At 45.8% G+C, this 13,639-nt stretch overlaps 1 protein-coding gene across 6 annotated transcripts in view; it reads left to right on the top strand.

Annotated features, from left to right (window-relative positions):
* The window catches only part of RyR (Ryanodine receptor), a 340,296-nt gene that overhangs the window by 104,079 nt on the left and 222,578 nt on the right, over positions 1 to 13,639 (top strand). For all 6 annotated transcript variants that reach the window (XM_070526816.1, XM_070526813.1, XM_070526812.1 and 3 more), the window contains one exon: positions 8,121 to 8,219. In XM_070526816.1, the coding sequence (XP_070382917.1) occupies positions 8,121 to 8,219 (99 nt within the window). The remainder of the gene's footprint in view (positions 1 to 8,120; positions 8,220 to 13,639) is intronic.

Below are 13,639 nucleotides of genomic sequence, written 5' to 3'. Positions count from 1 at the left end.
AAGCCATCTAGCCTCGCCAATCTCCGGCCCATATCACTAACTTCATGTGTAGGCAAGGTCATGGAGCACGCACTCCTAACCCGTGTAAACACTCACCTCGAAGACACATGTGCTTATCCCCACTCGATAATTGGCTTTAGACAGCATCTTTCCACCCAAGACGCTATGCTCCAACTTCAGCATCAAATCCTAGATGGCAAATCCCGTCACACGAAGGCGATCTTGGGCCTCGACCTCGAGCGCGCCTTCGATAATATAAGGCACTCCACCAACCTTCAGCGCATCTCCTTCCTCAACCTTGGAGAACGCACTTACAACTACGTAAGTGACTTTCTATCCAATCGGAAGGCCTTCCTGTCGGTCGGAGACATTCGATCGGAGGAACTCTCCCTCGGCAGCACGGGCACACCGCAAGGCTCTGTCATTTCCCCAATACTGTTTAATCTGGTTATGATTGGATTAGCCCAAGAACTACAAAAACTCGACGGCATTGAACACACCATATACGCCGATGACATTACAATCTGGGCTGCAAAGGGCAGTGACGGCCAAATCGAAACTGCCCTACAAGACGCCATTGACGTCGTAGAAAATTATCTTGAAGGCACGGGACTCCGCTGTTCCCCTGAAAAGTCGGAGCTTCTCCTATACCGCCCCACACTCCGTGGACGCCCCCCGCGGGGCTCCACAACTAAACGCCAATACGAGGAAATAGAGCTCAACCTGAGGGATGGCAGACCTATACCCGAGGTCCCTTGCATCCGCGTTCTTGGTATGACCATAGAAGCCAACGGAGCTAACTCTACGGCTATTTCAAAGATCCTTCGACAGACCGCCAATACATCCAGACTGCTGAAACGAGTGACCAACCGGCGAGGGGGTATGAAGGAAGACAGCCTCATCCGCCTTGTCCAGTCTTTTATCGTCTGTCAGATTACTTATGTTGCGCCCTATCTCAACTGGTACAAAGCTGAGAAGTCTAAACTGGATATCATCATTAGAGGAGCCTATAAGCAGGCCTTAGGACTACCCAACCACACCAGCACGGAACTTCTACTACAATTAGGTATCCACAACACGCTAGACGAGTTAATCGAGGCCCAACGTCGATCTCAACTAGAGAGGCTTACTCTCACGGAAACGGGCCGCAGCATTCTAAACAGGCTTCATATCACCTACCACCGTCAACATGGAGATAAACACCCAGTACCACGCGACATTCAGCAATGGATACACGCCGACCCTATTCCGAGAAACATGCACCCAGACTACAACAAAGAACGCAGGAAGGCACGAGCTACTTCCCTCATCAAAGCTTACGCCAACACCGCGGGCGTCACCTTCGTCGACGCAGCTGAGTACCAAGATGGACGGCGCTTTGCGGCGGTTACCACAACAGGCGGCTTGCTCCGACATGCTGCCAGCATCATTACCAAAAATGCCGAGACGGCCGAGGAAGTGGCCATCGCCCTGGCCACTCTTGCACAGCCTGTCACACCATAGTGAGCGATTCTCGCGCAGCAGTCAACAACTACATCAAAGGTCGCATTTCTCATCAATCACTCCGCATCTTACGACAAGCCCCGCATTCGTCTGAAAATCAGATCACCCTCGTCTGGATCCCAGCACACGCCGGCGTTGTCCACCCGCACCTCACCAACCTCAATGAGGTTACACACTCCGTAGCACGAGGACTAGTCAACCGTGCCGGAGACGGTGCAAGTGCACCCGCAGGACGCGACCGCCTTACCAGATACAACGACCTTGTAAAGTCATTTTACCTCGCAAGAAGAACCTTCCCCACCCCTCACTGCAAGTTAAACAGGGCACAGGAAACCACCCTTCGCCTGTTACAGACGAATACATACCCCTCCCTCACACGCTATCACACTATATACCCCGACATCTACCCGAGCCAGACGTGCAAGGTCTGTAAAACTGAACCGGCAACACTCCACCACATGCTATGGGAGTGCAAACACCAATACCAAGACCTTAATCCCGTGACCCTCTCGTCGAGATGGCACGCCGCCCTGCGCAGCTCCCACCTCGACGACCAACTCTGGGCGACCCAGCAGGCCTACGAAGCGGCGAAGAGGCAAGACCTCGACGTCCCATCGTGGGAGGCCTAGGCCCAGCCGACAAAACTGCTGGTGCTTATTAAAGTTCACTCTCTCTCTCTCTCCCACTAACCGAACGTAGCTTATAAACGCGAAAGGGTTAAGGGTCACGTGTCGCAGCAAATCCGGTGCCGACGTCGTAGCCCGCGTTGGCGTCCTGTGAACGAAAATTTCTGTATATATTTAGGTATATGTATCTACCACGCGTTGCTATATGAGACGCGATATATGCGGGTTATATTGCCACACCATTCTATCGCTCTAAAGTTGCTCACACCTTGGCGCACATTCTCGACAAAGCTATTTCTCGGAATTTTGAGAATGACAGCCCGCAAACAAACGTCGTGAAACAAAACAGCGACAGCCACATGACTTTTATATTAAATTTACTCAGACTGAAATAATAGAAGTGCGAAACAATAACAGAAACCTTAAAACGTTGTAATGTTTGGTGCTCCTGTGAACGAACTTCAGGGTCGGCCCACGCGAAGGGCCGCATTTCTCCCAGATAACTGACCTTCGGGCATAGCATTCGCCGCCAGCCTTTGCTAGTAAGCATTATGGTTACATAAGTTTCATTTGCTGGGAAGCATGAGAAGCAGTCAGGGAGCTTTGAGCGCTATCGCGTTCCACTCTTAAAGGTGAAGCTTAAGGGCGTCCTCCAATTTTTTTTTGCCTCATCACTAGGATTACTTTTCAGGAGGCAATTGAACTAACATGGTATTACATAAAGAGCACTCCTGGCATAAAAAGGTTGCCTGAAAGTAGCTATCGTTTTAACAAATCAGTTCGGCCGAAACTCGCAAGGTAGACGAATGTTAATCATAGGAAAGAATCATCATCCAGCCGATTTAAATTTAAATTATGGGGTTTTACGTGCCAAAACCACTTTCTGATTATGAGGCACGCCGTAGTGGAGGACTCCGGGAATTTCGACCACCTGGGGTTCTTTAACATGCACCTAAATCTAAGCACACGGGTATTTTCGCATTTCGCCCCCATCGAGATGCGGCCGCCGTGGCCGGGATTCGATCCCGCGACCTCATGCTCAGCAGCCCAACACCATAGCCACTGAGCAACCACGGCGGGTCAACCAGCCGATTGCAGCACGAAGCTGCAGTCGGTTGTAAAATATGGTAGTAACCGAATTAACGAACTTTGACTGAGTCCTCACTAACATACTATTTTAATAATCGTATTCATTTATTTGCTTTAGCACAGATGCTACAATTCCGGGATTACAGCGAAACGCTCCAAATCAGTTTCGCCTAGCGTAAGCACTGAGAAAGTCACGTCAGCTCTTTCGAGATATCTGTTCGTAATTAAACAGATGGATTGTATAATGTAAGTATAAATCAAAGATGTAGGAAATTGTTGATACAGTTGCACAATAAATGCATAAATGGCGAAAAAGTGCACGCGCACGTATTGGTAAGTACACATATAAAGAACAAGTAGATTAAAACGTCGATATAAAATAGGAAATGGAACTACATTTCAAACGCAGGCACAACGCCATCATAAGGAATGTAATAAAGCTTTCAGAATTCTATAAAATAAATTATGCTTGTGGGTCATTTAACTTCACAAGCCCCTCCCCCCCCCCTTTGTTTCACTGTAATTGAATTAATACGAAGACGATTCGTAACGAAGTTGGTGTACAGCGGGGGAAGGATGTCGTAACTGCCGCCTCGTAAGTGACACTTCGAACTTCCTAGAGCGACACAATCTGCGGCTCAAATTAGGATTCAGAAACAGAAGCTCTGAGAAGGGCTTAATTGTGCTCTTATACGAGGGCACTTTTCCTGAATGAAGCTGCCATATTTATAGGTGTAAGGTCCACACTCGAGCAAGACCAGCACCTTTGTACGGAGTACGAAAACTGGGAAAGAAAGTATCTAAACGTCAGGCGCATATCTGCGTGCTGCTTAGTCTCCGCAAGCCGCTACTAGATGGCACTGGATGTCCTGCTGACGATTTCCTGCTGTCTTGCTTGCTAACAAGCAAGGTTATTTGCAACATCTGGCTAATATCGGTGGACAGGAAGGCGAGAATCGAAGTTTGAAATTGAGCATTAGAAAATTAGGTGTTACGGTAGTCACTGAATACAGTGAACAGACAGTGATAACACAGGCCCAGGAAATACCTCGGGTAAGCGAATATATATACCTTGGTACATGGATAAACGAAGGCAATAGATATATGGAAACACAGGAAAGAAACAATAACAGTAAACGGGAAGAGAAATGCAGCCATAATGAAGCACAGAGGGCTATGGGGATACTATAGGTACGAGGTGATCCAGAGGTACGTGGAGAGGCGTAATGGTTCCAGGAATTACTTTTGGAAATGCGGTTGTTTGCTTGAAATCAGGGCTAAAATCAAGACTCGATGGCAACCAAAGGTCAGTGGGACGCCTCGCATTAGGCGCTCATGGGAAGACTACAAATGAAGCTGTGCAAGGTGATATGGGCCGGACTAGTTTTGAAGTGAGGGAAGCTCGCAGTAAAATTGAGCATCAAGAACTACTGAGGAATATGGAATAAAGTAAATGGGCTGGGGGAGTGTTGAAGTATCTGTACAGGATAAACATTGATTCACACAGGAGGAAAAGAACTAGGAAGCTTACCGACAAGTATGCGGCCTGTAAGGTGAGCAACACAGCAACAAAGAACGTCAAGTGGAAAGTCAGAGAGGATTAAGTAATCTCATGGTTGGCGGCAATGGAAAAGAAGCCTGCCATAAGTTACTACTTAAGAGGAAAAAGCGAAATCAGGAAAGAAGCCATTTATGATAACTCACAGGGAAACTCATTACTTTTTGAAGCGAGATCGGGATGTCTGTGAAACTGTAAATTAAATTTTACCGTCGCAATCTTTTTTTGTTTCGAGCTGCCCAATTATTTTGATAATTTTGCGGCATCGTCCGAGTCCAAAAAACACGACCTGCAGCTGTGAATATGTTGATAGTCGGCCGTGAGTGGTCGCTTTATTTTGTGTGGCAGTCAGAACGCATTCCGAGGCTTCAGTGAGTAACTGTAAGCCTGCCTAGTGTAAGGGTAGCACCTGGTGAAAAAAATTAAACAAAAAAGTTTACGTGGGCCTCGTATGGCAAGGTTGCTTTGGCAATACGTATTGTTCATTAAATGAATGCACACTAAACTAAACAGCTGCAAATGGAATAGATAGACTGCAGTTACCTGGCACGTCAGCCTCAAATCATCCAAGAACCTCCATTGCGTTTCTGTTGAATGCGGAAAAGAACAAAATCATATTACGAGAAGATTCTATAGCCCTGTGTGGTCAAAGGTAGTACACGCGAAGAGGCTGCCATCGTGTTTCTCATTGGAACTGGATCTGCCTACGCACAGGCAGCGTTACTTAGGACTTCGACGATCCGTTTTCCCACTTCGAGCCTTACGCTGTTGTGTACGTACTTCGGAGGCGAAAGAAAGGCGTTAGTTCGCTACCTACAAGACAGGGCCCTTCGACAGGTGAACTTTCAAGACGTGCGGGTCCCTGGGAAGGCCCGGAATAATCGGGAAAACAGTGTTGCCCCTGTTGACGGCGTTCCTCAGAAAGGCCGAATTATTGATGGGCGCTTGGTAAAACACCCTTTCCTGGCCGAATAAGCGATGCTCGCTCGAAAGAACTGTCGGCAAAGCACGCCAGCCCAACGTCGCCTCCATGATGCGCCATCACATGATGCGTCCCCACTACCGACACACACACACACACACACACACACACACACACACACACACACACACACACACACACACACACACACACACACACATATATATATATATATATATATATATATATATATATATATATATATATATATATATATATATATATATATATATATCACGGGCATTGCTTAACGGCGCAGAAACAAAAGTAAGCATATTGTTCCCCTGAGAAATTGAGTTTGTACCTCGATCACGTTCCTGCATCTGATTTCGTATTCAGGCCACAGCGCTGCACAGAGGCTTTCTCATTTACACACTGGCACAGGGGCGTTCTCATTTGCAAACTACGGGAGTTTGTGAAGCGCGTTGTCAGCTCTGGCGACGTCTGAGGATATCTAATATCCGGTGATAGGAGCGTAGGTGTTTATTATCCTAGTGTGCTCTCTTCTCTCGAGGAATTTCCCAATAAAGCCTGCAGCATGCGCACAGAAATACCAATCACCTGAGGAGCCAGAGATTGGTGTTACGCCACCTCACGGCTTGGTGTCGCTTCGCCCATTTATTATATCGGGATCTCGGCCACGGCGGCCTCATTTCGATGGGGGCGAAATGCGAAAACACCCGTGTGCTTAGATTTAGGTGCACGTTAAAGAACCCCAGGTGGTCAAAATTTCCGGAGTCCTCCACTACGGCGTGCCTCATAATCAGAAAGTGGTTTTGGCACGTAAAACCCCATATATTATTATTTATTATATCGATCGATGCGTGAGGCAGTCTTTATATAGACAGCGGCCTCTGTAATTCGTCCAGGATCGCCCAGTATGCCCTTTGTGAGCATCGCGTTATGTTTCAGATTTGTAGATGCATTGACTAACATTGTATAAACGCAGTAATCTTTTGTATACATAGTTTATTTATTTGCTTAGTTACTTTGTTTGTGAGTTCCTCATTCATAGGGCGACCAGCTTATACACATAGGAGTTGTGTAAAAATGCAATACAAAAGAAGATACCGCTACACCGAAAAAAAGGCAACAAGAAATGAGAGAGAATGGCGCAATTGAAATCTTCTTGGTCCGTAAAGGAGATGATGGCGGTGGGAAATTCGTTCCAGTTCTTGCTAGTCTTTGTAACAAGCGAGTCAGGGTAGATTAACACGATATTCTAGGACGCCCAGTTTCAAATGATGATGAACTGGAGTATCTACTCGTGTTAGCGCTTGCAAAAAGGCTTTGTTTTGCGTTCTCGTTGTACAAATAGATCTCACGACACACCCATCACTGACTTATAAGACGATGTGTGCAGGGACTACGGAGACATAACGGCTACTTTCTTTCATACATTTAACATTATATGAGGGGGAACAGCCAGCTGCATATAGCAAACAGGTCGATTCGCAATGGTCTCGATAGCTCTAACAATTTATCGAGGCAATTAGTTAGCGATTGGTTGAAGTGCACGAGTGACTTATTTAACCCATTCTTAGAGACAGTTGCGTATATTTTTTCAACATTCGCTTTCTAATCGTAGCGAATCCCAACGTTCCAAAAATATGTTTTCCTCGAAATTTTCCTCACGCACCCTGGAAGCACATTAAAGTCAAACAAATCCTTTCTGTTGCCGAAACAAAGTTGTTAACACCACCACCAACTTGGTTACAGTGGCCCCCCGCTATCTGCCTCGCATATATACATATATATATATATATATATATATATATATATATATATATATATATATATATATATATATATATATATATATATATATATATATATATATATATATGCGTGTGTGTATGTGTGAGTGTGTGTGTGTGTCGACTGTATGCAATTGGGGTGCCACGATCGCTAACCATATAGGCAACATCGCCATTGTCTGGCTGGTATCAGCTCTTACGAGCAGTTGTATCGTGATAATGCTTCCTTATTTATATATATATACAGCTGCTATGGTCTCAGTGGAGACTGGCAGTATTGTAAATACAAAAAATAATATATATATATATATATATATATATATATATATATATATATATATATATATATATATGTGTGTGTGTGTGTGTGTGTGTGTGTGTGTGTGTGTGTGTGTGTGTGTGTGTGTGTGTGTGTGTGTGTGTGTGTGTGTGTGTGTGTGTGTGTGTGTGTGCCTTGGTGGTTCGGTCGGTCGGTCGGAGGGCAACTGCACGTTTTTGATATGAGCGCGGATGTGAGTGCGTCATCCATTACCGCTTTTATGCATGTCGACCGGCCGACTAGAACAACTGTATACCTGTTTTTCTTTTTCTTTTTTTTGCAACAGAACTTTCCCCCGGAGATGCTGTCATGCGTGCTGGTACTGGAACAGGCGCTGTCGGTGCGGGCCCTCCAGGAGATGGTCACGGCTGCCAACTCGGACACGGTCAGTGACTCCCTTTCATGCATGTGTTACTTTGCATCAGATAAATTCATCTAAGATTAAAAAAAATAACAGATGTAATTGATGTGTGAATGTATGCTCATGCCTATAGAAAAGTATATTGCATGACACGGCGAATTCGGCTTGAGGCACCGGGAACGGGACACGTTACATTTACCGTGTGTTATCGCCATAGTTCGCCATAATATGGACTACTACTTATCTCAAACCCGAATATTCTCAGCAATTTTAATTCATTGCAAGATTATATGGCAATTAGAAGCTAAAGTGCCCATGAAGATGCGCACAGAGTCTTGAACAACTCAACCAAGCTTCTTGAACTAAAGGATATCAGTCACTATTCATGCATATTTGATATGTATTCTTGTTTTCAGAAAAGGGACAGTAGGCACAACTCATACACGCAGATGCCCTCTTGAAAAAAAAATGCATTAAAGAATGTCTTTCTGACTGTATTAACTTTGTGGGGTCATTATTTTTTCATCAACCTAGGCAATTGGTTCCCTAAAATGAAATACGAAAAGGTTACCACGCAGGAGTTTCATCTTGCAGACTGCTTTTACGACCGGAAGAAACGATCTACGCGACGTTTACTTATGCAGTCCAAAATGTTATTATCCTATGCTTTGTTCTATTTTATTTATTCTATTATGCGTTCTTCTTCACCAATTGTAGCCCTTGCTTACGTAATGGCCTCGGGACTTTAACGATGAAATAAGTGAAGTGAAATGACAATGAAATGAAACGGAACATGCATAAACCCAAACTACGTGTCGTCCGATGAAAGCATGAAAGAAGTACGTCACTTTCTCTCTCATTAACGCCGTTTGTTATTTCTTACAAGCAATGAGCTTTTCCTTCACATACAGTGTAGAGAGGTGCTGACGCCTCCAACTCACGAAGTCGACTACGTTTCTACGCAGAAGCGCTCAAAGTGACGCATATTTGCAGTCAATGTTCGCAACCCGTGTGCGCGTACAGCTCACATGTGTTCGCGCGTCACACGTACACGCAGACTTTATTTTTCAGCTTCCTATACGGACTTAGTTTATTCTTTCTGACAAGCGCAACTTGCAGAGCTGTACGAAATACAGACACGGCATTACTGTGTTGCCCCGTTCACCGCGCCTATGCTTCGAGTTGCCAATTCACTCCGCCTCGCTTGCACATTCTGGCGGATTCCTTGTTATCTCTGGATAGCGACCATCCTGGTACGACGTTGGTCGCGGCTTCGCTCCCCTCGTCCTGTCCCCATCGTCTGACGTCCCGTCTGAAGTCGCGGTTCTTTTCCTTTTTTACCGGATGCGAGTTCCCGGTTTTGCTACCCTGCGCTGTGGTAGAGGAGAGAGAGAGAGAAAGAAATGCAATGGAAAGACAGGGAGGTTAACCAGAGATTGTCTCCGGTTGGCTACCCTGTACCGGGGGAGGGGCAAGGGGATGCGATAGGTGAGAGAGAGAAGGATTTAAAAAGAAGAAAAAAGAAAAAAAACTACACACATGCGCGTACACACAAACTGTTTCTGTGGGCACTGTCACGCAGCCCGCAAAGGCGTCCCTAGAGTTATGCAGTGTCACCGTACAATCCTGCGTCACACAGTGAAGTCACAATCTGTCAGAAAGTCCAGCGTCTTTGGTGTTGTACAGAGGGAACAGAGAAGTAGAGGGAAGGGGAGAGAGAAGGGGGCGATGAGATAAAAAAGAAAGATAAGGAGGAAGACGTTCCCATTAGAGGCATTCACACAAGCCAGCTATAAAGTATACAAAGTCCCGTCACTCACGCACTGTCCATGCCACGCTAAGCACGGTGCGTTTCGGGGTGCCTACGCGAAGATGACAGGGACCGACGAAGAGGAGCGGCACTTGTCCGAAGCGATTAGGCCCTTGTCGTGTCGTAGACACACGCCGCACGCGCTTGCCTCCTTCGTCTCCTGTCATCCTCGCAAGCCGCGACACTTTCCTGCCCAGAGACATGTCTACAGTGGAGGGACGCTAATCTCTCCCACGTTTCGGATGTCGCTAGTCGACGCTGATGTAGATTCTTGGATTCAGCGGCGCGCACCCACTCCGGGGGACTGGCGAATAGACGGGGCAGTTGCAAAAATATATTGAGAAATGGAGAACGTAAGAAAGAAGAAAACAAAATGTTATGATACGTAGCATATAGAATTAAGAGAGTTATCTTGGAGAGAATGATTTGATAAAAATTGCGGAATAAATGAGAAACGTACAAATAAAACAAATCTTAAATCAATATTGTTAAAAGATATAGAAACTGTAAATTAGAAATTTAGTGCTTAAATCTCCTTGATCCTTCGAGGAAATCCGGGATTGCAGTGCTAGTCTTCCCTTCGCTGTGACCGAGAGTCGAAGCACAGAAGGATAGTAAACTTTAAGCAGTTAAGTTCAATCCAAGAACGTGGACCGGCGTCTCTAATGCTTCCTTTGTTAAAGTAATACGCGTGACGCAAATGTCGAGTATTTCACGTTCTATATCATTTTTTCCTTCTTTGGCTGTTACCTTCCCCACCAAATGAGTCCATTTCCGTTTTATATCCAATAGGCTCTCGTATTACTACACGCATCAGCTATTGTTGTTTTTGTTTTATATGGTTACCGTGCTTCGTCGTGGTCAAAGGGAACAATGTAAATTTCATTTTTTTTTCCTCTTCTATAGTTTGCGCGCATATTTCGTTTCTTCAACTTGTCTGCGTCCTCCGAGCCCGAGTTTCCTATGTTTCCCTGTTTTCGGCACAGAATAACCGCCAATCACCAATGCAGCATTTCTTCCTGTACTATAATGAAAGCTTCAGTCGCATTTTCGGGTAAATCCGGGGCCTGTAGCACGCCAACGGATAATACGCTCGCACGTGATGCACTGCTACGTTATACTCTTGCCTACACGTGCATCTGACTGACGTGCCTTACATGTGTACATTTAGAACGGCGTGTCTATCACCGCAGTACCCTGCTTGTCCTAGGTCGGCATCACTACATCAGTATACGTGAAAAAGCGTAGGTTTGGGCGTGCTGGTATTCCATAACTTTTAGGTTTCTGGCGCACGAAAAGAGACGATAGACCGCTGCGTCCGCGTCGTACCACTGTCTCCTGTCCTTTTTAGTGCGCTAACAACTTAAAAGTTATGACGGTAGCCGGCTGGCCCAAACCTTCGCTATTATTCCGCGTAGAAAGCCCTACGGTGTAGGGTAGCAAACCGGAGGCTCGTCTGGTTGACCTCCTTGCCTTTCCTCTCTTTGCTATCTCTCTCTCTCTCCTACGCCGAGCGTCCCATCGCCTTCCTGTCCCCGAAGAAAAAAAAACAATGTAGAAATAAACTAAGCCTGAAGCACATGCACCACCCGTTTTCTGCCGAGCTTCTGAAGACAAAAAAACGCCCGTAAATGACGCCTCACACGAGCTCGAAGCGAAGCTCTCGCAAGAGCGAACCGCGGCTTCGTTCCTTTTCTGCGGCAGCCGACGAGCCCTACGTACGCCTCGTTCTTCTTGATGGCATGGGGTGGGTGAACACAAAAGCCGTTTCCCGTTTTAGCCACGCTCGGGCGATCGTTTTAGTGTCGAACAAGGCAGGCGTCTCTGTGCTCGGAGCTGTCTAAAGAAGAGCCGCCCGTTCGGTGAAAGTCTTGCAGCGGACGTCTACACATGACGACGTACAAGCGTGCACACGGCCAGTCTTTACTTTCGTTGGCTTTTCACGCTGTGCGCGGTGAAGTCGGGAGAACGTCGATGTTGGAATTCCTCGGTGCGCTAAAACTTGGCGCCTTTCTCGGTAAAAAAATAAATAGAAAAAAAAGAAACAATAACGAATACGCCTGCTGCGAGCGTGCTAGACTGTGCATTGTGGTGCCCGTTTTCAAAAAAAGGCATTTCATGCACTGAAACGGTTCGCAAAGACGGATCACCAACTAATCGTGATAATGGACATGCTATCAGTCAAGCATCACGCCACTCAGTCACAAACGGGTATTCAAGTTCGAAAAATGCTACGCTTTCGGCGACCCCACTGTATGTTTTTTTTTTTTTTTTGCCGAAGTCGCATTGAGCTCAATGCGTTGGCGGGCTAGTTGGTACGAATCCATGAATACTTTGTTTAGCGCAAAACGACACACACAAGAAAGACGACAGGACAAGGCGACAGGCGCCTTGTCCTGTCGTCTTTCTTGTGTGTGTCGTTTTGCGCTAAACAAAGTATTCATTAAGTCGCATTGGACCCAAAATGTATCATATTTGCCAAATGAATAATAAGTAACTTTTTATTCGATAACAATTATATTTCAAGTCAGGGCAACTTGAACAGCGAGGGCTAAACGTATGAGGTACCGCTTGTTTGCCACTAGTATAGTTATAACCATAGAAGACAAACAGACAAAAAGCTATAAGAAAATCGACAGGCGAGTCCAACCACCATTACTACGTCAGGTGTGAAAGCTATAAGGAAAATGATATCAAAATGAATGAAAAAAAAATTGGGACGCCTGCTGCTCAAAGGATGTTCCACATCCTCCGCCGTTGTCTTAAGTGGCGCTGGCTAACACTCCCAGGACTAGATCTAATACGCATGCGCAGACACACGATAAAGTTCACGGGAGCATCATCAAGGTAGCTCAATGCTAACGCGCCGCGCGCGTAATGCGGGGTATACGTGGGTTCGGCTCCCACCTGCGGCGAGTTTTGGTCTCTTTTCGTTTCCCTTCTTGTTATAGTTTCGTAATTCCATGTTAAATGAACGCAGTTAATTTTCCTTATGCTTCTTCAGGCTTCGCCGTATGTTTGATTCATTGTCACTAACAAAACATTGAGCCCTTTCGGATCCCGTAGTCTTCTGGTTCACTTAAATACCACGGCAGTGTTGGTCGTTTGAACCTTGTAACAGCGCTAACACATGCATCCACAAAGTAACAACGACGCGACACAAGCGCTGACTGTCAACTAAATTTTATTGACGGTAGACGGATACCTTATATAAGGGGAAAGGCAGAAGTGAAAGGGAAGGGAGCGATACAATCGGGAAAAAAATCACATTGCGCATCGATGAACGTATGTGCCGGCAATCAGCGAAAACGGACACAGAAAAACAAAAAACAAGAAAAAAAGCCAAGCGATACTAACAGACAATCAATCAATAAGAGGTCGTTTCCAAAAATTGAAGCTCTGCAGCAAATCGTGATACAGAGTGGGTGCTTACGCACTTGCTGCCAAATTTCTTTATGTGGAACGCTTCCAAACTGACGCGCGCCGCCGTGTCAGCACTCTTACCGAGAATCTTTGTTTCTCCCAACCTTACTTTGTTACTTTGTGGATGCATGTGTTAGCGCAGTTACAATATTCAAATCAAGTATGCGCCAACTCGCCCGTAAAGAAGTTTTAATGAGGCAGTGTTCAAGTT

This window comes from Dermacentor albipictus, chromosome 10 (genome assembly GCF_038994185.2).
Source record: "Dermacentor albipictus isolate Rhodes 1998 colony chromosome 10, USDA_Dalb.pri_finalv2, whole genome shotgun sequence".
Lineage (NCBI taxonomy): Eukaryota > Metazoa > Arthropoda > Arachnida > Ixodida > Ixodidae > Dermacentor > Dermacentor albipictus.
Note: the sequence above shows the minus strand (reverse complement) of the source record. Positions and strands in the feature narration are given on the sequence as shown.